Here is a 22,474-nt window from a genome sequence, read left to right as displayed (position 1 = left end):
TGGGAGCAGTTCGCAGCTGACCTCACTGCCCGGCTGGGCCCGACCAGCACACACGGCCACTGGGTAGGGGGAAGCAAGTGGCCTTTCTGGGCTTCAGTCCTGCTCCCTGGAAGATGTGGACAAAGTCACAACCAAAATAAAAGGCCTGGCTCCCAGGGTCAAGTGGGTGAAGGGCCCGACACAGATATTCCAGGAATGTTCCCTGCCACCTCCTCCTCTCCCCTCCCTTCCACTCCACAGAGTGGTGCCTCCCCGTGGGTCCTTCTCCAGCAGTTCTTGTGCCAAGCACGTGATATGACTCACAGTTGAATAGCTGACGCACTTAACGAGATAATTTTTCAATACATATACAATCTAAGCGCCGCTGTGACTCAGGGCCTGTGGTGTGGTGTCGGGGTTAGGGGTGATCTAAGCCAGTCCTGACATCTGAGGATCAGCAGGGAGGGAGGGATGGGGGCAGGGGCATGGTGCGTCCCCTGTGCCAGCCCAGGCATGACCAGAGAGCTGAAAAGCAATGCTAAAGACGGAGAATGAGCAAAAGGAGGGACGCTCTCCGGCCAGGAGCTCACCCAGGCAGCCACCCTACCCGGCTGGCTGCTCCAACAGAAACGAGGCTGTCTCCTGGGCACCTTAACAGGTGCGTGGCAGGCCCAGGGGCCTCTGCAGCTGCTGCAGCTGAGCTTCTCGGCCAGTGGCTCCCATTCGCCCAGCTGACTGTGACACCGACCATCATAAAAACACATTCACTTTAGAATCTGGAAACCAAGCTGTTCCCTCCGGCTCTTCTGCCACGCTCAGCACTGGCAGAGGGCTCTCGCTTGGACACACAGGCGGGACCCCAGGCCACTTGGTCATCATTCATGACGGCAGGTGCACAAGGTCATAGCATCCACAACTGTGCCAGGACTACAGGAAGGAAGCTGGGCGTATCTTCCAGACATCGCCAAAGGGGCTCCCCTTCCCTCCTCCTCAGGCACGCCCAACCAACCACGACCACAGACACCGAGACCCGCGGCTGCCTCGGCGGGTGTGCCAGGTCAGGGAGGGGCACAAGTGAGCATTCTGGGGTAGGGCTGCCCGTCCAGGTCCTGACTGAGTGTGGTACAACAGATGCAGGCATTTGTCACAGATCTAACTATCCAGGTGGGCACCGTGGCACAGTAGGTTAAAATGCTGTCCAGGACATCTGACTTCTCATCACGGTGCTGGTTCAAGTCCCAGCTCCCTGTTAAAGTGCCTGGGAAAATAGCAAAAGTTGACCCAAGCTTTTGGACCCTTGTTCCCCAGGGGAGGGAGACCCGGAGAGGATTCTGGGTCCCTGGGTAGGTCTCAGCTATTGCCATTTGCAGAACAAACCAGTGGTTAGAAGATCTCTCTTTCACTGCTTCTCTCCCTCTATCTGTCACGATGCTTTTCAAATAAATAATGGTGAAAAATACTAGAAGGCAATTTCACTCCTGTATGCATCACACGCACGCACATGTTTACACATGACAGTACTTACAATGTTCATGGAGATGGAATTACAAGTTCATTTTGGTGCAAAAAAAAATTGAAGTTCATGCCTGTGAAAGGTATCTAAGAAATTCATGACAAAGGAATATTACGAAAACATGGATTTCAACACTTCTAGTATGAAAATAAATGAATCGGGCCCGGTGCAGAGGCCTACCGGCTAAAGTCCTCGCTTTGAACGCCCCGGAATCCCATATGGGTGCCGGTTCTAATCCCGGCAGCTCCACTTCCCATCCAGCTCCCTGCCTGTGGCCTGGGAAAGCAGTCGAGGATGGCCCAAAGCCTTGGGACCCAGGTGTTAAACCTGGAAAAAATTCCTGGCTCCTGGCTTCAGATTGACGCAGCACCGGCCATTGCAGTCACTTGGAGTAAATCATCGGACAGAAGATCTCTCTGTCTCTCCTTCTCTCTGTATATCTCTGACTTTGCAATAAAAATAAATTAATTAAAAAAGAAATACAGAAAGATGAAAAAACAGAAAGAACATTTGACATCTTCTCGGGGCTCAGGGGCTCATGGAAGCAGAAAATCACCATGCTTTGGGCTGGGAAAAGAACTTTCCAAGCCAGTTGTTCAAACAAGCTGTGCTCTTTAAATGAGACAACAGATGGAAGATCACCGGTTCCCAAACCACACACACACACACACACACACACACACACACTGCAGGGCAGCCCCGGTGCAGCGACCAAGTGCCAGCCTGCCATTAATTTCTTCTTCTGGCCCGGTCCCAGGCAAAGTGGATGAAACAGATGACCAAAGGTCTCCTTATGAACTTCCTTCGCTGAAATCATGAAACCTGGGGCTCAACAGTCTCCCCCGGCCCAGCAAGCCTGCTCTATATCAGGTCGTCTGCTGTCAAATCATTTAAAAGTGATTACTTCTTGAGGCGAAATCAAGAGCCATCAAGGCGAAATCACCATCCAATGGCAGAGCTGGTCTCCTGGTTCCTACCCAAAGACCCAGCTGCCTGGCAAGAGGCTGGGAGCTAAGCAGGAGGATACCAGGAGTCCAGAAACGGAGACAGCACAGGCCTGTGGCATGCCTCTGCCTGCAGCCCAGCAACCAGCGTCTGCCTCAAGTTTTGGTCTCTAGGCCCTGGCACTGGGCTCCTCCATCTTGGAATACCAGAGTGATAAGACTGTCTTCTGGGGCTGACTTGGTGGCAGAGCAGGCTAATCCTCCACCTGTGGCGTCCATATCCCCGAGGGGCACGTGTTCACGTCCTGGCTGCTCCACTTCCCTTCCAGCTCCCTGTTGGAAGCCTGGGAAAGGCACTGGGATCCGGCACTGCTTGAGAAACCGGAAGAAGCTCCTGGCTTCACATCAGCCCAGCTCTGCCTGTTTCAGCCATTTACTTTCAAGTAAAATAAATGCATCTTTATTATTATTATTATTATTATTATTATTATTATTATTATTAAAGTGTCTTGCCTCATGGCATTACACAGCAGCACGCTAAGCCTCCCACTTGCTGTGCCAGCATCCACATGAGCACCAGTTGGAGTCCTGGCTGCTCGGCTTCTCATCTAGCTTCCTCGCTCACACCCCTGAGATGGCCACAGCAGCTGGTTCAAGTCTCTGAGCCCCCGTTACCCGCGTGGGAAGGCCTGGATGGAGTTCCAAGCGCCTAGCTGCAGTGTGGCCCGGCCCCGCCAGCATTTGGGGAGTGCTTGGAAAGATCTCTCTAATTGCTTGCAAATAAATATGTCTTCATGAAAGTAAAGAGCCTCCTAATTAACGGGGGTCTCAGGAGCTTCAAGCTGGGGGGAGGTGCTGGGAGGGCAGGGCGGGAGAGGGGGTGTGGAAGCCCCGCCCCTAGCCCTGACCTGTGATCTGCACATCTGTCCTCTGGGCAGCCTCTGACGGATAGCTGATTAAGGTCCCTGTCTACCTCGCCCAGATTACGCTCCGGTCAGATCACCTGGGGTCTCTCCTGCCATGGGGAGCAGCACACACACCAACAGGGTCCCCTCGCAGGCCCTGGCCTTGTCTCCAGCTCTGCAAGACCCTCAGCTCAATTGCTGGAGATGAAGGGATCTGTCCCTACGTATCCCCCACATACCCCCCAGCCAGCCCGCCTCACCCACACCTACCCACCCAGTCAACTTCACCGCCCCCAGCCAGCCAGCCTCACCCCCAACCACAAAACAAAATTCTGAAAACGGAATTCTCCCAGATGGCTGGGTGAGCTTTCCTTAAGGATTCAAGCAGCAGCTGCAGTCCAGGGGCTGACCAGGTGACTCCCCATCTACTCCAACGCCCTCTCTCCCCGCTTCTCCCCACTTCTCCACAGCAGTTTCAAAGCAAATCCAAAGAGAAAGACCAATCTACCAGTCTCAATGAGCGCCAAAGAAACATCCCTGGACCACACTGCCAGAAAGCTGGCTGTGATGACAAGGATACTTTGACACGTAAGTCCTACATCAGGAGGACTAAATGGATAACACTGGAGCTGACGCTGTGGCTCAACAGGCCCCTTTGGGTGCTGGGATTCCATGTGGGCGCTGGTTCGAATCCCAGCTGCTCCACTTCCCCTGGGAAAGCAGCAGAGGGCTGTCCAAGCTCTTAGGCCCCTGCACCCATGTGGGAGACACAAGAGTTCCAGCTTCCTGGCTTCTGCCTGGCCCATCATCAGCCACTACAGTCATTAGGGGAATGGATCAGTGAGTGGACTATCTCTCCTTCTCTCTAATAAATAACATTTAAAAACACAAATAAAGCTTACACGGGGATACCCTCAGGATAGATACTGAACAGAAAAAGCAAAGCAAGAGTGGAAAGAAGTGTTAGTGAGAACAGGGAAAAATGAGAACTCCGTGTGCAGAAGGCTGGAATGAGAAATGTTACAACAACCATGAAAAGCAGTACGAGAGCTTTTCAAAAACGGAAAATAGAACTACCACCGACCCTGCCATTCTACTTCTAGCTACGCTCAAAATAACTGAAAAGAGGAACATGAACAGATGGTGATACAGGCACAGCCATATGAGAATTATGCATACTAGTCAAACACATGGGAACAACATAGGTGCCCACCAATGATGGATGGATGGATGGACGGTGGGGGTGGATGGACGGATGGTAGGGATGGATAGACAGATGGTGGAGATGGATGGATGGATGGATGGACGGTGGGGGTGGATGGACAGATGGTAGAGATGGATGGATGGACGGTGGGGGTGGATGGACAGATGGTAGAGATGGATGGATGGACGGACGGTGGGGATGGATGGACAGATGGTAGAGGTGGATGGATGGACGGACGGTGGGGATGGATGGATGGACAGATGGTAGAGATGGATGGATGGACGGTGGGGATGGATGGACAGATGGTAGAGATGGATGGATAGACGGACGGTGGGGATGGATGGATGGACAGATGGTAGAGATGGATGGACGGACGGTGGGGATGGATGGACAGATGGTAGAGATGGATGGATGGACGGACGGTGGGGATGGATGGACAGATGGTAGAGATGGATGGATGGACGGACGGTGGGGATGGATGGATGGACAGATGGTAGAGGTGGAAGGATGGATGGATAGTGGGGGTGGCTGGATGGACAGACTGACTGTGGGGATGGATGGATGGACAGTAGGGATGGATGGACGGCAGGGATGGTGGGGATGGCTGGATGGACAGACTGAGTGTGGGGATGGATGGATGGACGGCAGGGATGGATGGATGGACGGTAGGGATGGATAGACAGATGGTGGAGATGGATGGATGGATGGATGGATGGATGGATGGATGGACGGATGGTGGGGATGGCTGGATGGACAGACTGACTGTGGGGATGGCTGGATGGATGGCAGGGATGGATGGATGGACAGCAGAGATGCACAGATGGTAGAGATGGATGGATGAATGGACAACATGCAACATACACAAGAGGATTTTCAGAAGCCCAAAGAAAAGGGAATTTTTAAATCAGTTGGAAAATGTATGCACTCTACAGCTTTTTCATCACACTAATCGCCACGAGCTTGTGGAAGACTGGGCACATGTGATGGGTTCTACAGCCTTCCCAGGGCAGGAAGCCTCAGCCAAGGCAAACCTGCAGGACGTAGTGCCAAGCAGGAGAAGGTACCCAGGGAAGGAGCTCGCTACAACAGCTCAATCAGCTGATGCTCCTCTGGCAAATGCAGGGATCCCACAGGAGTGCTGGTTCATGTCCCAGCTGCCCCACTTCCCATCCAGCTCCCTATTTGTGACCTGGGAAGGCAACAGCGGACAGGCCAAAGCCTTGGGACCCTGCACCCGTGTGAGAGACTCAGAAGAGGCTCCTGGTTGCAGATCGGCTCAGCTCTGGCTATTGTAGCCATTTGGACAGTGAGACAGCAGATGGAAGATCTTTCTCTCTCTGTCTCTCCTTCTCTCTATAAATCTGCCTTTCCAATAGTAAACTTTAAAAAAGAAAGTGACACGGGGATGGACACTGCAGTAGTCAGGGTGAGGCCAGAATTCCATCAGTGATGATGATGCTGCCGTAAATGGTGGTCCATGGCCTGCTGGGATGCAGGTGCGAAGGGAGGAAGATGCAAGGCATCTTTTCAGTGGTGTAAGATGAAAGAGTTCTGGAAATCATTGGTAAGTGATGCGTGTTGCAGCAGTGTGAGCAGACTTGGTGTCACTGAACTGAATCCCTTCAGAGCGCTCCGGTGGGGGCAGGTCCTTGGCATAGCGGCTAAGAGGCAGCCCGTCCCACAGGGTCTACACTGAGTCCTGACCCCACTTCCCAGGCAAGCTTCCTGCTCATGCGCACCCTAGAGGGTAACCCCAGGAACGGCAGACACCCGTCCACACATCATGTATCTGGTAAGGCATGAAAATCCAGGCTATCTTGGGAACCCCTAAAACCAAACAACCAAATCACAAAGTTAGATATACAGAGAAGAGGAGAGACAGAGGGGACAATCTTCCGTTTGATGATTCACTCCCCAAGTGAGCGCAAAGGCCGGGGCTGCACTGATCCAAAGCCAGGAGCCAGGAGCCTCTTCCAGGTCTCCCATGCGGGTGCAGGGTCCCAAGGCTTTGGGCCATCCTCGACTGCTTTCCCAGGCCACAAGCAGGGAGCTAGATGGGACATGAGGCCACTGGGATTAGAACCAGCACCTGTATGGGATCCCAGCACATTCAAGGTGAGGACTTTAGCCACTAGGCTACTGTACCAGGCCCTAGGCTCCCCTCTTGTCCCCGTGGGAACTGACTGCTCACTGCCCACGAGTGGTGTGACCAACAGCTCTGTTGCTGGACTGCCCAAGCAGAAGTCATCTTGGGCGACGTGAGCTCCAGAACCTCGCCCAAGCCCTCCTCCAGGCCGCCCCATCTCTTTGTACAGTGGAGACAACCACCACCCCATTGGGTCACCATTGTTTTCAGAGGAAATAAACATGAAATGAGATAACAGGTGTATGCTGCTCAGCAAGGTGCCTGGCATGGGGTGAGCCCAGGTAAATCACAGCCGATAATTTAAGGTTAATAAAGAGGCTATAATAATTAAGACTGGCGGAAACGAAGCGAAGGCTGAGTAACTGTATAGAACCAGTACCAACAGGAGGCGAAGGTCATGAGCAAACAAAAGCACCCACACCGCCCCGGAGGAGAGAAGGCGGGAGGGGAGCCCTGCACGCTGGCTGTGCAGCTGGGGGTGGCATCCATGCTGCCCTGGAGGAGAGAAGGCGGGAAGGGAGCCCTGCGCGCTGGCTGTGCAGCTGGGGGTGGCATCCACGCCGCCCTGGAGGAGAGAAGGCGGGAGGGGAGCCCTGCACGCTGGCTGTGCAGCTGGGGGTGGCACCCACACCGCCCTGGAGGAGAGAAGGCGGGAGGGGAGCCCTGCACGCTGGCTGTGCAGCTGGGGGTGGCACCCACACCGCCCTGGAGGAGAGAACGTGGGAGGGGAGCCCTGCACGCTGGCTGTGCAGCTGGGGGTGGCATCCACGCTGCCCTGGAGGGGAGAAGGCGGGAGGGGAGCCCTGCACGCTGGCTGTGCAGCTGGGGGTGGCACCCACACCGCCATGGAGGGGAGACCCCTTCTGGCTTCAGCCTGGCCTCACCCTGACTACTGCAGCTTTAGGGGAGAGAATGGAGGATCTCTCTTGTGTCCACTCTCTGTCTTCCAGACAAGTCATTACATTTTATTTTACTTTATCCTTTTATTTTATCTTATTTTAATGCTGGTTGAGTTCCAGCATCCCATGTGGAAGTACCAGGGCTCAAGTTCCAGCCATGCCCCCAGGTCCCACTTCCTCCTGTGGCACCCCATGGGAGGCGGCAGACCGACGGTTCAAGGACTTGCGTCCCTGTGTCGTGGAAGAGACCGATCCAGAGATGCTGGCTCTCGGCTTCCGTGCTGCCCTGCTCTGTGGAGGGCACTGGAGGAATCAACCCGTGGATGGAAACTCTATGGGTCTATGTGTCTCTCAAAGAAATTGCTAAGAAAATATTTGAAACATGACAAGGTAAACAGCGGTAAGGACGCGCGTGTCTGGAGACGACAGCCACGTGCGGGGTACCATGCCAGAAACTGCACACACCAGCTCATTCAATAATCACACAAACCCACGGGGTAAGTTTTACAGATGGAGGGAAAGCTAAACGGATGTTGTGGACAGTGAGTCCTGTGACTTCAGAGAAGAGAGGCCTGCATAGAATGATCTAGAAAGCCTGCGTGGAACAAGAGGCTGGAGCGCATGGCCAGCAGTCTTGAGGCCTGGATGAAGAAACGGACTCTTCTAGGTCAGAAAGACTGGAAGGAACATTCAAACAGGTGTCAAGGGGCTGGCACAATGGCTCCACTGGCTTATTCTTCACCTGCCAGCATCCTATATGGTCATCGGTTCATGTTCCAGCTGCTTTACTTCCCCTCCAGCTCCCTGCTTGTGGCCTGGGAAGGCAGCAGAGGACGGCCCAAAGCCTTGGGACCCTGCACCCACGTGGGAGACTTGGAGGAGGTTCCTGGTTCCTGACTTTGGATTGGCTCATCCCCAGCCATTGAGGCCACTTGGGGTTCCTGACTTTGGATCGGCTCATCTCCAGCCATTGAGGCCACTTGGGGTTCCTGACTTTGGATCGGCTCATCTCCAGCCATTGAGGCCACTTGGGGAGTGAACCAGCAGATGGAAGATCTTTCTCTGTCTCTCCTAGCTCGAGAGAGAGTGTGAGAGAAAGATCTTCCATCAACTGGTTCACTCAAAAATAGCCACAACAGCTAGATCCAGGCCAGGCTGAAGCCAGGGGCCCAGAACTCCCTCTGGGTCTCCCACTTAGACGGCAGCGGCCCAAGCACATAGGCCATCTCCTGTGGCTTTTGAAGGAGGCATTAGCAGGGAGCTGGAGAGAAGTGGAGTAGACGGGACTCGAACCGGTGCTCCCAGGAGGTGCCGGGGTAGCGGGTGGTAGCTTACCCTGTGCCATGCGACGTTAGCCTCAGAACCGTATCCCTGCTGTGGCCTCAGTGCCTGCTGCCCAGTGCACGTTGCAGGCGGGCTCATGCCTGCCAGGGGACTCTGAGGGACCTCTACCCAGCCAGGCAGTTACGGACAACACTCAAAAGCCCAGGCTTCCTCCCGGGGCCCTGGAGGCTCACAGGAGGGACATGCCTTCCTCCTGACCCTGGAGGACGCTGCACTGCCTGCTGCCAGTGTCCCCTCCACCCCACATACACATTCTGCACACAGGCGGGGCTCTGGTGCTTCTGAGGGACCACCGAGCGGAAGTCTCCCTGCTGTCACGACAGCCCTCCTCAGAGTGTCCAGTTTCCCAGCTGGCCAGCATGTGCAGAGTGGACAGTTACGCTTCCTGCACAGAGTACCTCGGCCGTCCGTGCTCAGGAGAGGCTCGGGGCCAACACGCTGCCACGGCAGTTACTCCATAAGCCAGGATGCGGCCCAGTCCGAGTGCACATCTGAATGCTAGGTGCTCCCTCCTCCGCTCTCAACCCAATCCCTGCTGACGCTCTTGGGAAAGCCTCGGTGAAGGTCAAGGCCCTGCCCTTAGCCTGGCCCAAATTCCCAACAGTATGGCTGTTTAGGGAGGGAACAAGGAGATTCAAGACCCCCACTTTCTCTGTTACTCCGCCTTTCAAATAACTATAGATAAATCGCATTTTTTAAAACCCAGCTTTGTCATGTCTTGTAGAGGTGTTTCTTGCGTGTGTGTGTGTGTGTCCAACCTTGGATCACTGCTCGCTACGTTATCTGAGTTAGGAAGCTGCCTCTGGTCCCTTACTAGACCTGAGTCCCTCACTGTAGACCTGGGGTATACAGATAGTCAACAAAATGAATGAATGAATGAATGAAAATGGAAGAACAAACTCCACCTACAAGCAAGGAGGGCATTTGGCCTGCAGGTTAAGACGTTCATTACTACGCCCGTGTCTATTTCCAAGGGCCCAGATTTGATGCCCGCTTCCAGCTCCTGACCCCCAGCTTCCTGCTGACACAGACCCTAGCAGGCAGCAGTGACGGCTCAGGGAATAAGGCAGGCCCAGAGTGCGCACCTGGCTCACAGCGACAGCCTCGGCCCGCCCTTCGGCACTGGGGGCACTTGGGGAATCAGTGAGCAGGCAGGTGGGGACTTTATCAGTGTGTCTCCCAATTTTCTGGAAGTAAGTCCCACTTAGAATCGAATCACAAGAAAACCCTCATGCAATGTTTGCAGACAAAGGAGAGAGGAAGGATTGGTGTTGTGGTCTGGTACATTAAACCTGTGACCCTGGCATCCCACATATGCGCTGGTTTGTATCCCAGATGGTCGCGCTTCCCATCCAGCTCCCTGCTTGTGGCCTGGGAAAGCAGTGGAGGAAAGACCAAAGCCTTGGGACCCTGCACCCACATGGGAGACCTGGGACCCGGAAGAGGCTCCTGGCTCCTAGCTTCGGATCAGCTCAGCTCCAGCCACAACAGCCACTTGGGGAGTGGACCAACCAAGTGACAGATATTTCTCTCTGTCCCTCCTTTTCTCTGTTAACTCTGCCTTTCCAATAAAAATAAAACAAATCCTTTTTTTTTTAAAGATTTATTATTTTTATTGGAAAATCAGATATACAGAGAGGAGAAGAGATAGAGAGGAAGATCTTCCATCCAGTGATTCACTCCCCAAGTGACTGCGATGGTTGATGCTGTGCCAGTCCAAAGCCAGGAGCCAGGAACCTCCTCCAGGTCTCCCACGTGGGTGCAGGGTCCCAAGGCTTTGGGCCGTCCTCTGCTGCCTTCCCAGGCCACAAGCAGGGAGCTGGATGGGAAGTGAAGCTGCTGGGATTAGAACTGGCATCCATATGGGATCCTGGTGCGTTCAAAGCGAGAACTTTAGCCGCTAGGCCACCGTGCCGGGCCCAAAATAAATCTTAAAAAAAAAAAAAAAAAGTTTAGAAAGATGGAATTAAAAGCTAGGCTTATTTTGTTACAAGAAAGAAATTTTGAAAGCCATGCACAAGATCTGCATAACGTGTATTTTCCTTGAACTTCAAAATGTTTCCATTTTTATTTCCTTCCTTACTGCGATTTACTTGACAGACAGTGGATGGAACAGCCACTGCTTCACTCTGCAGATGCCCAAGCAGCCAAGGCTGACCGGGCTAACACCACCAGAAGCCAAGAACCCGATCCCGATCCAGGTCTCCCAGACAGGGAACCGGGCCAGTCACCTACTGCCATCACAGCTTGTCGTGAACAGAGAGCTGCACCTGCCGGCTGGATGTCCAAACCCAGGAACTGTGTCCCACATGGCACTTTCACCACTGGGCTATTTATTTGACTCACTCCCCAAATGTACGTGAAGGCTCCCAGTGGCTGATGCTGGGCTTGGGAGCTGGGAACCCAATCCAGTTACCACCCATGGTGAGTGACAGCAGGCAGTCACAGGAGCCGTGATGGCTGCCCCCCTCCCCCCCCGACCACCCTGGGTCTGTGAGAGCAGGAAGCAGGAGTCGGCAGTGCAGCTGGCATGCAGCTGTTTTAACCGCCACGCTGCCCACCTGCCCCAGCCCAGACTGTCAGAGGTAGGTTCTGAAGTTCCTCCTAGCATGGACTGGCTTGGTACAAGCTTCTCAGAGCCAGGGCCTCCACCCCCAAGCAGCCACATGTTGTGGAGTGAGAGCCCATGTCCCGCAGATGCTTCCAACACGGGGCCGTGCGAGTTGCCAACGGCCATGATAACGGCTGACTCATTTAGGTATAAACGGACAAGCTGGAGCCAGACACCTGGCATGCAAAGGGCACGGAGGAGCAGTGAGTGTCTGGCACCCCTCAGCTGATGGAATCTGCAACACAGTATCTCCTGCTTGCTGGTGAAGAAAATTGGATCCACCCACACCACCGATATTCTGGAAAGAATTAATTCACTGCCCTTTACAGGTACATTAATATCTTATGGTTTTTAAAAAAAGGAATTAAAAGTCTCAAAACTTTGTGCAGCCAACAAGGAAACCACCAAGCAAACGCCTCCCCAGCACCATGGAGCAACTGCAAGTTCAACTCCAGAAGGCAGTGGATGGCTACCTTCAAAGGCATTAACATTCTGATACTTATTTTAGAAGAGGAAAAGAATCAAGAAATAAAGATCAGTCCTTTTGTTTTTTTTTCTTCCCCCACACATCTTAGCCTCGCCCATCTCTGCTGCCTTGCTCTCTAAACCACACATTCTCCAGAAAGCTTCTGGAATGAAGGACCGGATGGATGTGGGAAGAGCAGATACCAGCGTGCACTGTGGTCTTGCGTGCAACCCGCAGAACGAAAAAGCACCAGGTGAGGATTTGAGTGGGAGGCCCAGGACACCTTCCCCAGAGCATCATCTGCACCACGGGCACCCGAGCCTAGCACTGTTGTGCCATTCATCAGGCAATTGGACATGCCTACGGAGTTGCCAGGATGGCACGATGCAGACCCAAGTCCCATGCAGCTGGTGGGAGGAACTTTCCAAAATAAGGCCCAGAGGAAAGGAGAGTGGAATCAGAATAAAACCTTGGCTAGTCTTCTTCCTCTCCCTGCAAAGTAGGGCTTCATCTGCCACCCAGGCCCTGCAGGTGCCTACCAACGTGGCCGGGCACTCCCCAGGCAGCCATCCCAGGCCCAGCAGCTCCTGACTTCCTGCGGCACTAAGGAGCCACCTTACCCATCAACTATAGCTCTGTTTTCTCTCCTGAATGGCGGAGGGCCAGGTGCTGGGTCTGGAGGCAGGGGTGAGGGTCCCAGCTCCTGACTGTAGCTACGCACCCATGCAGACGCTGGCAGGCAGGGGTGAGGGCGCAGAGCACGTGGGAAACCTGGATGGAGGGATGGAGTTACTGGCCCATGCCTAGCTGACAGTTCTCTCTCTCTAGCTGTCTGTCTCTGTCACTCAGACAAATAAGGGGGGAAAAAAAAATCCTGAAAATAAACCAGAAAAATCAAAATACCAACTTCTTTTTAAAAGGAAAGCTACACCAGATTGGTAGCAATTCAGAACAGCTGAACTATCAAAACCACTTGAGCAGTGCCCTTGGAGCATGTCCCACGTGGGGACCTGGGATGGGTGGGAGGCTGGGTGGGGCTTCTCCCTTTAACTCCCCCCTTACCCTAGATACTAGATACAGAATAAATAATGTGGAAACAATGGTCTTACCCACCTTCCTGCAGCTCCTGTCCCTTTGTACTCTAACCAACCATGTAAAGATTATCAAAATAAAATAATAATCTAAAAAAAAAAACCAATAAACAAATAAATATAATAAGAGGAGAGCTACTTGCTGGAAGCAAGCAGGAGCTGTTGTTGTCAATATTAGCTTAGCTGTCATTAGTTTGTTTCTGTGTTGCTGGCTCCTGGCTTCAGATTGGCCACTGCAGCCACCTGGGGAGTGAACCAGCAGGTGGAAGAAGATCTTTGTCTCTCTTTCTCTCTGTAAATTTGCCTTTCTAACAAAAATGAATAAATCTTTTTTTTTTAAATGAAACAAATAAAAATAAATCAATCTAATAAATAAATGGTTCTGCTTTGTATGGCTTGTTCTCTCAACAGACACACCGACTGACTTCCGGGAAACTCATACGATCATTTGGAGTCTCAGAGCGCAGGAACGGCTCAACGCTGAACACAGACCTTCCCGGCAGAAGCATCAGGCCCTTTGCCCTGCGGCCCAATTCCTTTGTTATCTGCAGTTCTTAAACCCCTTCTCAGTTACCCCACATTTTAAAGATGGAGAATTTCTTATGATGAAGCGGGTGGAAGACACAAAAACAAGATAAGAAACACACATCCCGTTTCCCGGCTTTGGACAAACGGCTGCCATGAAACTGCTGTTCAGGGGGCAGGGACCGACATAAGGAAGATCTGTGGACACCTGTTGGGCAGCAGGTGGCCACGGCGGCTTCTGGGGGCGCATGCCCAGGATCCCTTCTCAAAGCTACCACACCAGGATGAAAAGCAGGCGAGCTCCCTGGCCCCGTCTTCCTCCTCCAACCCCTAAAGGGAAAAAAGAGTGGGACCCACGGCAGGTCAGCAAAGCAGGAAATGAAGATGGCTACTGCCTAAACCGGCCAGGCCTGTCTAGAGCGGCCAGGGCTCCTCCCCACCTGTAAAGGATGCCCCAGGTGCAAAGGCAAACGGCTTTTCCAGTTCAGACAATCCCACACCAGGGCCACACAGGGGTTGTTTTTGCCCACACCCACACCCAGGTCACTGGCTCACCTGCTCACCTGCCAGAGGCAGATCCTTGGCAAGGACCAGCTGGGCACTGCCCACCCCTTCTGCCACCGGAATCCACCTTCCCCAAATGGGAACGAGCAGCGAGAGTCACACAGAGACCCCAACTTCCCAGCTCCATCTCCAGGCAGCCAGACACTTGCCAGCAGAGGGGCACAGGTCAGAGGGAGAAGATTTGGCCTGGTGGCTCCAGAAGCCCAGCACTGCCCTTCCCAGGCACCAGGGCCCCATCCACGGAGGTGCATGGCCCCTGTCCACGAAGGCACATGGCCTGTCCACAGAGGCACCAGGCCCATGTCCACGAAGGCAATCGGGTCCCTGTCCACAGAGGTGCATGGCCTGTCCACGAAGGCACCTAGGATCCTGTCAACAGAGGCACCTAGGCCCGAGTCCACGGAAGCACATGGTCTGTCCACGGAAGCACGGAGACCCCTGTCCATGGAGATGCGTGGCCTGTCCACGGAGGCACATGGCCTGTCCACGGAGAGGCACCAGGCCTAACCACGGAGGAACCCAGCCCCTGGCAACGGAGGTGCATGGTTTGTCCAAACAGGTGCACGCCTGACCAAGGAGGCGTATGGCCTGTCTCTAGAGGCACCCAGGACGCTGTCCACGGAGACACATGGCCTGTCTACGGAGACGCATGGCCTGTCTACGGAGACGCATGGCCTGTCCACGGAGACGCATGGCCTGTCTACGGAGGCACCAGGCCTCTGTCCACAGAGGCGCACGGCCTGTCCACGGAGACGCATGGCCTGTCCACGGAGACGCATGGCCTGTCTACGGAGGCACCAGGTCCCTGCCCACGGAGGCGCACGGCCTGCCCACGGAGACGCATGGCCTGTCCACGGAGACGCATGGCCTGTCTACGGAGGCACCAGGTCCCTGCCCACGGAGGCGCACGGCCTGCCCACGGAGGCGCACGGCCTGCCCACGGAGGCACCAGACCCCTGTCCATGAAGACGCACGGCCTGGCCTCCCGCCACCATCATTCCAGGACAGCAGCCGCACGCCCTGCGCCCCACTGCAGCTGAGCCGAGCTGCACTTCGCTCGCAGCAGGTCATCATGTGAGAGCTCGGGGCGGCCTCCACCTGTGGCAGACCCCCGCTAGGCCAGGCAGGGCGCCTCCCGGACCGGCATCGGTCCCGCGGAGAGGCCGCACGCGCGGCCAGGCCGGGCAGCCGGGAGGTGGCGTCGGCGCCCAGCGGGACGCGCGCACGGCCCCCGAGCCGAGCCGGGCACCCCTGCCCTGTCCGCCACCCGTCGCCGAGCCGCACGCGGAGCCTTACCGAGACACTGCCCCACCGGGGTGCTAAACGGATTCCCCAGCAGGAACTCCATCTTGGCCCGGGCGCCCTGTCCACCGCCTGGGTGTCCGCCGTCCCCCAGCCGCGCTCCCGACCTGACTGACACTTTCCCCCTTCTCCACCCCTCGGGAACGGCGAGCGCCCGGCCTTCGGCCCCGCCCACCGCCGCGTTCTATTGGACAAGGGCTACGTAGCCCTCTTCCGATTGGCCGTTACTGCTAAGCTCGGAGAAGCTCCCACCCACACCGCGGCGTCCGATTGGGTGGAGAGCGCCGTAGGTCACTGGAGTCCCCGTCAGGCGTAGCGGCGCCTCCCCTGGTCCGCCTCCGAAAGAGAGGCTTTACATTTGGATTCGTCCGTCTGTCACGCAAGCTGGAGAATCCTAACTATCATTGGACAAGGAACGAGTCAATCACTCAAATAGGGAAGACGAGGAGGCGGATCTAAGAAGATATCCGCCCATGAAAAGTGCTGATTGGATAAACGTTTGTTTTCTCTAAACCTGGTTGGTTGGAGTTGTCCGGCTGGAGAGCTGATCACGTGATCCGTCAACTTTCACCCAGGATGTGTAGCGTTTAACTTCCACTTAGCAACCGAGCGGCGGTGCTTGTCTCCCCAGCAACCGGAGGACGCTCTCACTGCGCTGTAGCTTGAGAAGGTGAGAGCGGGAGCCGCGACTCTGGGAGGACCGAGGGGCGCCTTCCCACCGACCTAGCCCTCCTGAGGCTGTCTTCTCGGGATGCTGGTCTGGTTCTCATTTTTTTAATTAAAATTTTCACTCAGTTTGAGAGGCAGAGACAAATAAACGGCTGCTGTCCACGAGCCCAAAGCCCAGGGTTGGGCCAGGCCAGAGCCAGGAGCCAGGGACTCTACCTGCTTTCCTATGTGGGGTGGTGGGATGCAGGTACCTGTCCCTGCCCAGACTCCCTGGGGTGTGCATCAGCAAGAACCTGGCCTCCGGGGCCAGCGTGGCTGGAACTGGACCCCACGCCCTCTGTGTGGAGATGCGGTGTCCCAGCCCCGCACCCACGCACAGCTCCTCCCGTCTGGGCAGTGGAGCCACGGCGGACTTCCTGCCCAGAGGAGACACAGCCGTCAGACAGAACGCCCGGGGATCCTTGCTGGGTGGGTCTCCCGCTCAGGTGCAGGATCCCAACGCTTTGGGCCGTCCTCGACTGCTTTCCCAGGCCACAAGCAGGGAGCTGGATGGAATGGGAAGTGGAGCAGCCGGAATAGAAATTGGCACCCATTCGGGATCTCGGTGCATGCAAGGCAAGAACTTTAATCACTAGCCTACTGCACTGGGCCCTTTCTTTTTTCAGTTTATTTATTTTAAAGGCAGAGTGGAAGTGAGGAAGAGTGTGAGGGAGAAATATCTTCCAGGCCCAGTGCAATGGCACAACGGTTAAATCCTCACCTTGCAAGCACCAGCATCCGATATGGGTACCAGTTCATGCCCTGGCTGCTCCACTTCCCATCCAGCTCCCTGCTTGTGGCCTGGGAAAGCAGTCAAGGATAGCCCAGACACTTGATATCCTGTATCCACATCGGAGACCAGGAAAAAGCTCCTGGCTCCTGGCTTCGGACTGACTCAGTTGCGGCCATGGCAGCCACTTGGGGAATGAAGCAGCTGACAGAGGTTCTTTAAATATCTCCTTCTCTCTGTAAATCTGCCTTTCCAATAAAAATAAGTGAATCTTAGAGTAATTTCTGGGGGCTGGTGCCATGATATAGCACATCGGAGCTCTCCCAGTGGCGCCAGCATCCCGTGTGAGTCCTATCTGCTCCACTTCCCATCCAGCTCCCTGCTAATGCATCTGGGAAAGCAGAAGAGAATGAGGCAAGAGCGTGGGCCCTGGTGCCCCAGTGGAAGTCCTGGATGGAGCTTCTTGTCCCCCTTCAGACTAGCCTAGCCCTGAATGCTGGGGCCATTTGGGAGTCTACTAGTACATGAATGATCTCTCTCTCTCTCTCTCTCTCCCTCTCTCTCTCTCTCTCTCTCTTCCTCGCTCTTCTTAGCTCTGCTTTGCAAATAAAAATCTTTACAAACAATAACAACAGTTTTCCCCAAACACTTTGTATCTAACAGGTGCCCAGTGTAGGCCAGTGGCCTTTCCCCGCCATAACCTTAGGGAAAATAGAGCTGGGAGGCTGGGGGAGAGACCTAGGATTGGATGGCTCATGCCAAAGAAAAGCCAGGAGGGGGTGGGGAGACAAGGCCAGCCACCTGAGAGAGGGAAGACCTCTGGGCAGAGGAACAATCAGGTGGAGAGGAGGGGAGGCGGTGAGCGTTGGGGTGTCTGGTCTGGGACGGGTTAGGAGCACACGATGCGTGTTTGCGCATCGGGAGGAAAGGCGGACAGGATCGGCCCACCTAAGCTGGATGTGCAGTGGATACCTGAAGTGACATGAAAGGTGTGGGGCAGAGGCTGCCAAGCCTCAGGGGCAGAAGGCAAGAGGCACCTGAGGTGGGCACAGGAGGCGGAGTTCCAGTAGACCGGGAGGGACAGCTGGACTGACTCCTCCTGGCCTCTCTCTCGGCCACATCCCTCAGCAGCATCAGCACCCCAGCCCAGGCACGACCGGGGTTGGACTGGGCAGCTGGCCCCCGACTCAGGTTCCTGATCCCAGCATCCTGGGAATGCACATCCCCAAGGAGGGAGGTGACCTCCGGGCACTGTCCACCCACCCCTGGGGGAGGCTCCTGGCTTCCCCTTCCTGTGCCTCTCCATTTGGGGATAAATCAGTATGTGGCCACTCTCCATTTCTGCTTGTCACGTCAATCAGTCCGTGAAACACACACACAGTGAGTTAGCCTGTGAGCAGTAGAGGATTTGAGGTATCAAACCCAGAACGGCTCCCAGTGGACCCAGCCTGGATATTCAGGATCTCAGAGACTCAAAAGGCCTCTGTGGTCACCTCTGTGACCACCCCCCAGCCACGACCCCCACCTCTGTCCCCCTCTGCCTGTCCCATGTCGGCGTCTGCCTGTCCCGTCCCCCTCTGCCTGTCCCCTGTTGACGTCTCTACCCCTTTTGCTTTCTGCCTGTCCTCTGTGTCTCCCCTCCCACACCCCCTGCCCCTGAATCCCGCAGCTTTCCCTTCCCACCTCTGTCCCTTCTGCTCACAGCTCCCCTGTGCCTGGCTGGCCTGCAGGGGGTGGGTGCATCCCCAGGCCGTCCTCTGGCCGTGCTAGAGGAGTCTGGGGCAGCTGCAACTCAAGCAGCTGGCTCTAATGCACACTCACCCTGCTCCCAAGGGCCCATTTCTCAGGGACAGGACATGTGGCAGGGGCGGGCAGTGTGGCCCATGTCTGCCTCCCTGTGCACAGGCTATGGGAGGCAAGGCAAGGAGGTACCCTTGCTGAGGCTGGTAAGTGAGCACAGCTCATGGTGGGCACTGGGAGACCTGGGCCAGGAGGCACAGTCACAGAGCCACAGCCTTGGGCTGGGAAACCAGCCAGCCCCCCAGGGTGGCTGTGCTTATAAGAGGAAAGGGGTGGGGCCCAGGGTGATAGCACAGTAGTTAAAGTCCCAGTGCCCTAGTTCCCATCCAGCTCCCTGCTTGTGGCCTGGGAAAGCAGTAGAGGACAGCCCAAAGCCTTGGGACCCTGCACCCGCATGGGAAACCAGGAAGAGCTCCTGGCTCCTGGCTTCAGATTGGCTCAGCTCCAGCCGTTGCGGCCGCTTGGGGAGTGAATCATCAGATGGAAGATCTTCTTTCTGTCTCTCCTCCTCTCTGTATATCTGACTTTCCAATAAAAATAAATACATCTTACAAAAAAAAAAAAAAAAGGAAAGGGGTGGGCCCAGATGGTTCCAGAAAGGTCTAGAGATGTCCTGACCTGAGGGGCAACAGGCCAAGGGGCAGGAGTGGATGATCCTCACAATGGAGACACTCCAACAGGGCCAGGAGCCAGGGCGGGTGAAGTCACCATTAGCAATGCCTGCATGTCATGTTGGAGTGGTGCTGTTTTTCAAAATTCACTTTAAAAACACAGAACCTTCTATCTGCTGGTTCCCCCAAATGGTCACAACAGCCAAAGCCGAGGCAGTCCAAAGCCAGGAACCTCCTCCAGGGCTCCCTTGCGGGTGCAGGGTCCCCAGGCTTTGGGCCGTCCTCCTCTGCTCTCCCAGGCCCCAAGCAGGGAGCCAGTGGTCCCTGCTATGGAACCTTGCTATGGGACAGTGCCAGCTCCTGGGGTGCTGCTCTGCCCATCCAGCTTCCTGGAAACAGAAGTTGTCCCTAGGGTCTGATCCCCTGCCATCCACGTGGGAGACCCGGACAGAGTGGCAGGCTCCTTAGCATCGGCCTGGCCTCACACTCGCTATTGGGTCGTTTGGGGAGTGAAACAGTGAATGGAAGATACTGACTTCTGTCCTCTCTGTCTTTGGAAGGGAAGAAAGCAAAGACACCCAGTGGGTGGAAGGACGCCTTAAGGCGAGACCTCAGACACCCCCAAGACAAGGTCACATGTGTCTCGCAGGCAAGATGAGCCGGTTGTACCACTCCATCGAGCCATGCGTGATGGATGACGAGTTGCTAAAGCTGGTGGTGAGCGAGCAGGGCCCCCGCGAGGAGGCCGGGCAGCTGGCCAAGCAGGAGGGCATCCTCTTCAAGGACGTCTTGTCCCTGCGGTTGGACTTCCAGAGTGCGTATATCCCCTCTCCTTACCCCTTCCCACTGCGATGGGAAGCAGAGGGCGGGTGAGTAAGGGCAGGGCAGCAGGGACCCTGATGGTGAGGGGCAACCTGGGATGGTAGTCCAGTCCCAGCAAGTGGGAATTGGGGCTGGAAAACAATAGCTCCTTACTGCCCCATCTCCCGAAGAGGTGTCTGCGGCAGCAGCCGCCCCCCCCAAAAGTGAGATAGCAGGGAGGGGCGCACAGTGAGGGGCGTGTGGAGGAAGCGGGGAGGAGCCTGTCCCCATCCTGCCTGGGCGGTGTGCAGTGCGTGTTGCAGTGTTGCAGTGCGAAGTGCGTGATGCACGGTGCGCGCGGGGCCTGGTGCGCGCGGGGCCTGATTCTCACACCTGCTGTGTCTGGAGGCCTGCAGCCTCAAGAGACAAGCACAGGCGCAGAATGGCGGCCATCCGAAGGAACTGGGGCACCTGCCTCAAGTCCGCAGGCCAAATGGAATGTACGAATGCCGTGCATTTGTTTGCCGAGTACTGTTCCAGGAACCAGGAAACAACTTGACTGCGAGGAAAAATTTTAAAAGGGACCCAAACCTTGGTCCCATGGAACTGACACTCAGGCAAGAGACACATTTAAGGGATAAGGAGCGAAGCTTAGGAAGCCTGTGTTGTGGCATAGTGAATGACAACCATCCGCTGTGACGACACCGGCATCCATGTGGGCATCGGTTCAATTCCTGACGGCTCCATTTTTGTATCCAGCTCCCTGCTAGTGGCAAAACATGGACCAGGCTCCTCTTCCCGTGTGGGAGACCTGGCTGGAGCTCCTGGCTCCTGGCTTCGGACAGCCATTTGGGGAGTGAACCAGCAGGTGGAAGACATCTCTCTAATTCTGCCTCAAATAAAGGAATACATCTTAAAACAAAAAAAGGGGAGGGGAGAGACAGAAAAGGGGGTGTGGAGGGGCTCCAAGGTGCATAGTGAAGCTAGTATACCAGTACATGGTATGAAAATGGGGTGAGGGGGCCCTGCACGGTAGCCTAGTGGCTACAGTCCTATGCATGGGGATCACGTGGGCACCAGTTAATGTCACTGCTGCTCCACTTCCCATCCAGCTCCCTGCCTGTGGCCTGGGAAAGCAATCGAGGACGGCCCAGAGCCTTGGGACCCTGCACCCGCATGGGAGACCCAGAAGAAGCTCTTGGTTCCTGGCTTCGGATTGGCACAGTTCTGGCCTTTGCAGCCACTTTGGGAGTGAATCAGCAGACAGATCTTCCTCTCTGTCTCTCCTCCTCTCTGTATATCTGATTTTGCAATAAAAATAAATAAATCTTTTAAAATATTTAAAAAATAAAAAGAAAATGGAATGAGGGAAGGGGTGTTGTGTAGCATTTTAATATAAAGTCAAGAGGCAGTAGGATTTGCTAGTTTTAGCCCCAGGATAAATGAGAGATGTTTGGGGTTTTTTTAAATTTAATTTAATTTAATTTTTACTTTTAAAATATATCATTTTTAAGGTTTATTTATTTTTATTGGAAAGTCAGATATACAGAGAGGAGGAGAGACAGAGAGGAAGATCTTCCATCCAATGATTCACTCCGCAGATGGCTGCAACAGCCAGTGCTGTGCCAATCCAAAGCCAGGAGCCAGGAACTTCGTCCAGGTCTCCCAGGCAGGTGCAGGGTCCCAAGGCTTTGGGCCGTCCTCGACTGCTTTCCCAAGTCGCAAGCAGGGAACTAGAAGGGAACTAGGGCACTGGGATTAGAACCGGCGTCCATATGGGATCCCAGCATGTACAAGGCGAGGACCTCAGTTGCTAGGCCACCACGCTGGGCCCTATTATCATTCTATGGTACAGTTCCATAGGCCCTGGGATTTCCTCTCCTCTTCCCATATCCCTCCCCCACCAGATTCCCCTACATTATTACTGTAGCATAGCTCTTCATAAATAGTCACATGTTCATCATTGTGGGCATGGACAGTGGCAGAGTCCAGCCTCCTATTGTCAAGATACAGCTAATAGTTTCATTGGGAGTCCATCTTTGCTCTGGAAGTAGAGATGCACACTGCACTGCATCCTCACATCTGGACATGATAGTCTCCATCACACAGTCACCATACGTCCCTCTTACATCAAAAAGCCACAATACAGAATCAACAACAGGAAGAAAAGTAGAAATTTACGACACCATGAATTTCTCAAGAGGTTTTGAGAGTTCAACAGTCCTGAATTGTCGAACCCGCCACTTCAGTTGTGATGAAATCTCTCCCGAACCCACTGGCTGCAGTGGTCCACCTTAGAGTCTCCGTCTGCCCAGATCTTCACTGCCAACG

At 54.8% G+C, this 22,474-nt stretch overlaps 2 protein-coding genes across 10 annotated transcripts in view; one reads left to right on the top strand and one right to left on the bottom strand.

Annotated features, from left to right (window-relative positions):
* Positions 1–15,608, bottom strand: part of TOM1L2 (target of myb1 like 2 membrane trafficking protein) — a 103,523-nt gene extending 87,915 nt beyond the window's left edge. For all 9 annotated transcript variants that reach the window (XM_040974518.1, XM_040974519.1, XM_040974516.1 and 6 more), the window contains exon 1: positions 15,488–15,608. In XM_040974518.1, the coding sequence (XP_040830452.1) occupies positions 15,488–15,539 (52 nt within the window). In that variant the 5' untranslated portion in view covers positions 15,540–15,608. The remainder of the gene's footprint in view (positions 1–15,487) is intronic.
* Positions 15,609–19,996: 4,388 nt separating this feature from the next.
* Positions 19,997–22,474, top strand: part of DRC3 (dynein regulatory complex subunit 3) — a 29,555-nt gene continuing 27,077 nt past the window's right edge. Inside the window, exon 1 of the mRNA XM_040974544.1 lies at positions 19,997–20,156. Within this exon, the coding sequence (XP_040830478.1) occupies positions 19,997–20,156 (160 nt within the window). The remainder of the gene's footprint in view (positions 20,157–22,474) is intronic.

Source organism: Ochotona curzoniae, unplaced genomic scaffold, assembly GCF_017591425.1.
Source record: "Ochotona curzoniae isolate NIBS_2020 unplaced genomic scaffold, NIBS_Ocur_1.0 contig_2456, whole genome shotgun sequence".
In the NCBI taxonomy this organism is placed as follows: domain Eukaryota; kingdom Metazoa; phylum Chordata; class Mammalia; order Lagomorpha; family Ochotonidae; genus Ochotona; species Ochotona curzoniae.
This window is presented reverse-complemented; position numbering and strand designations above follow the sequence as displayed.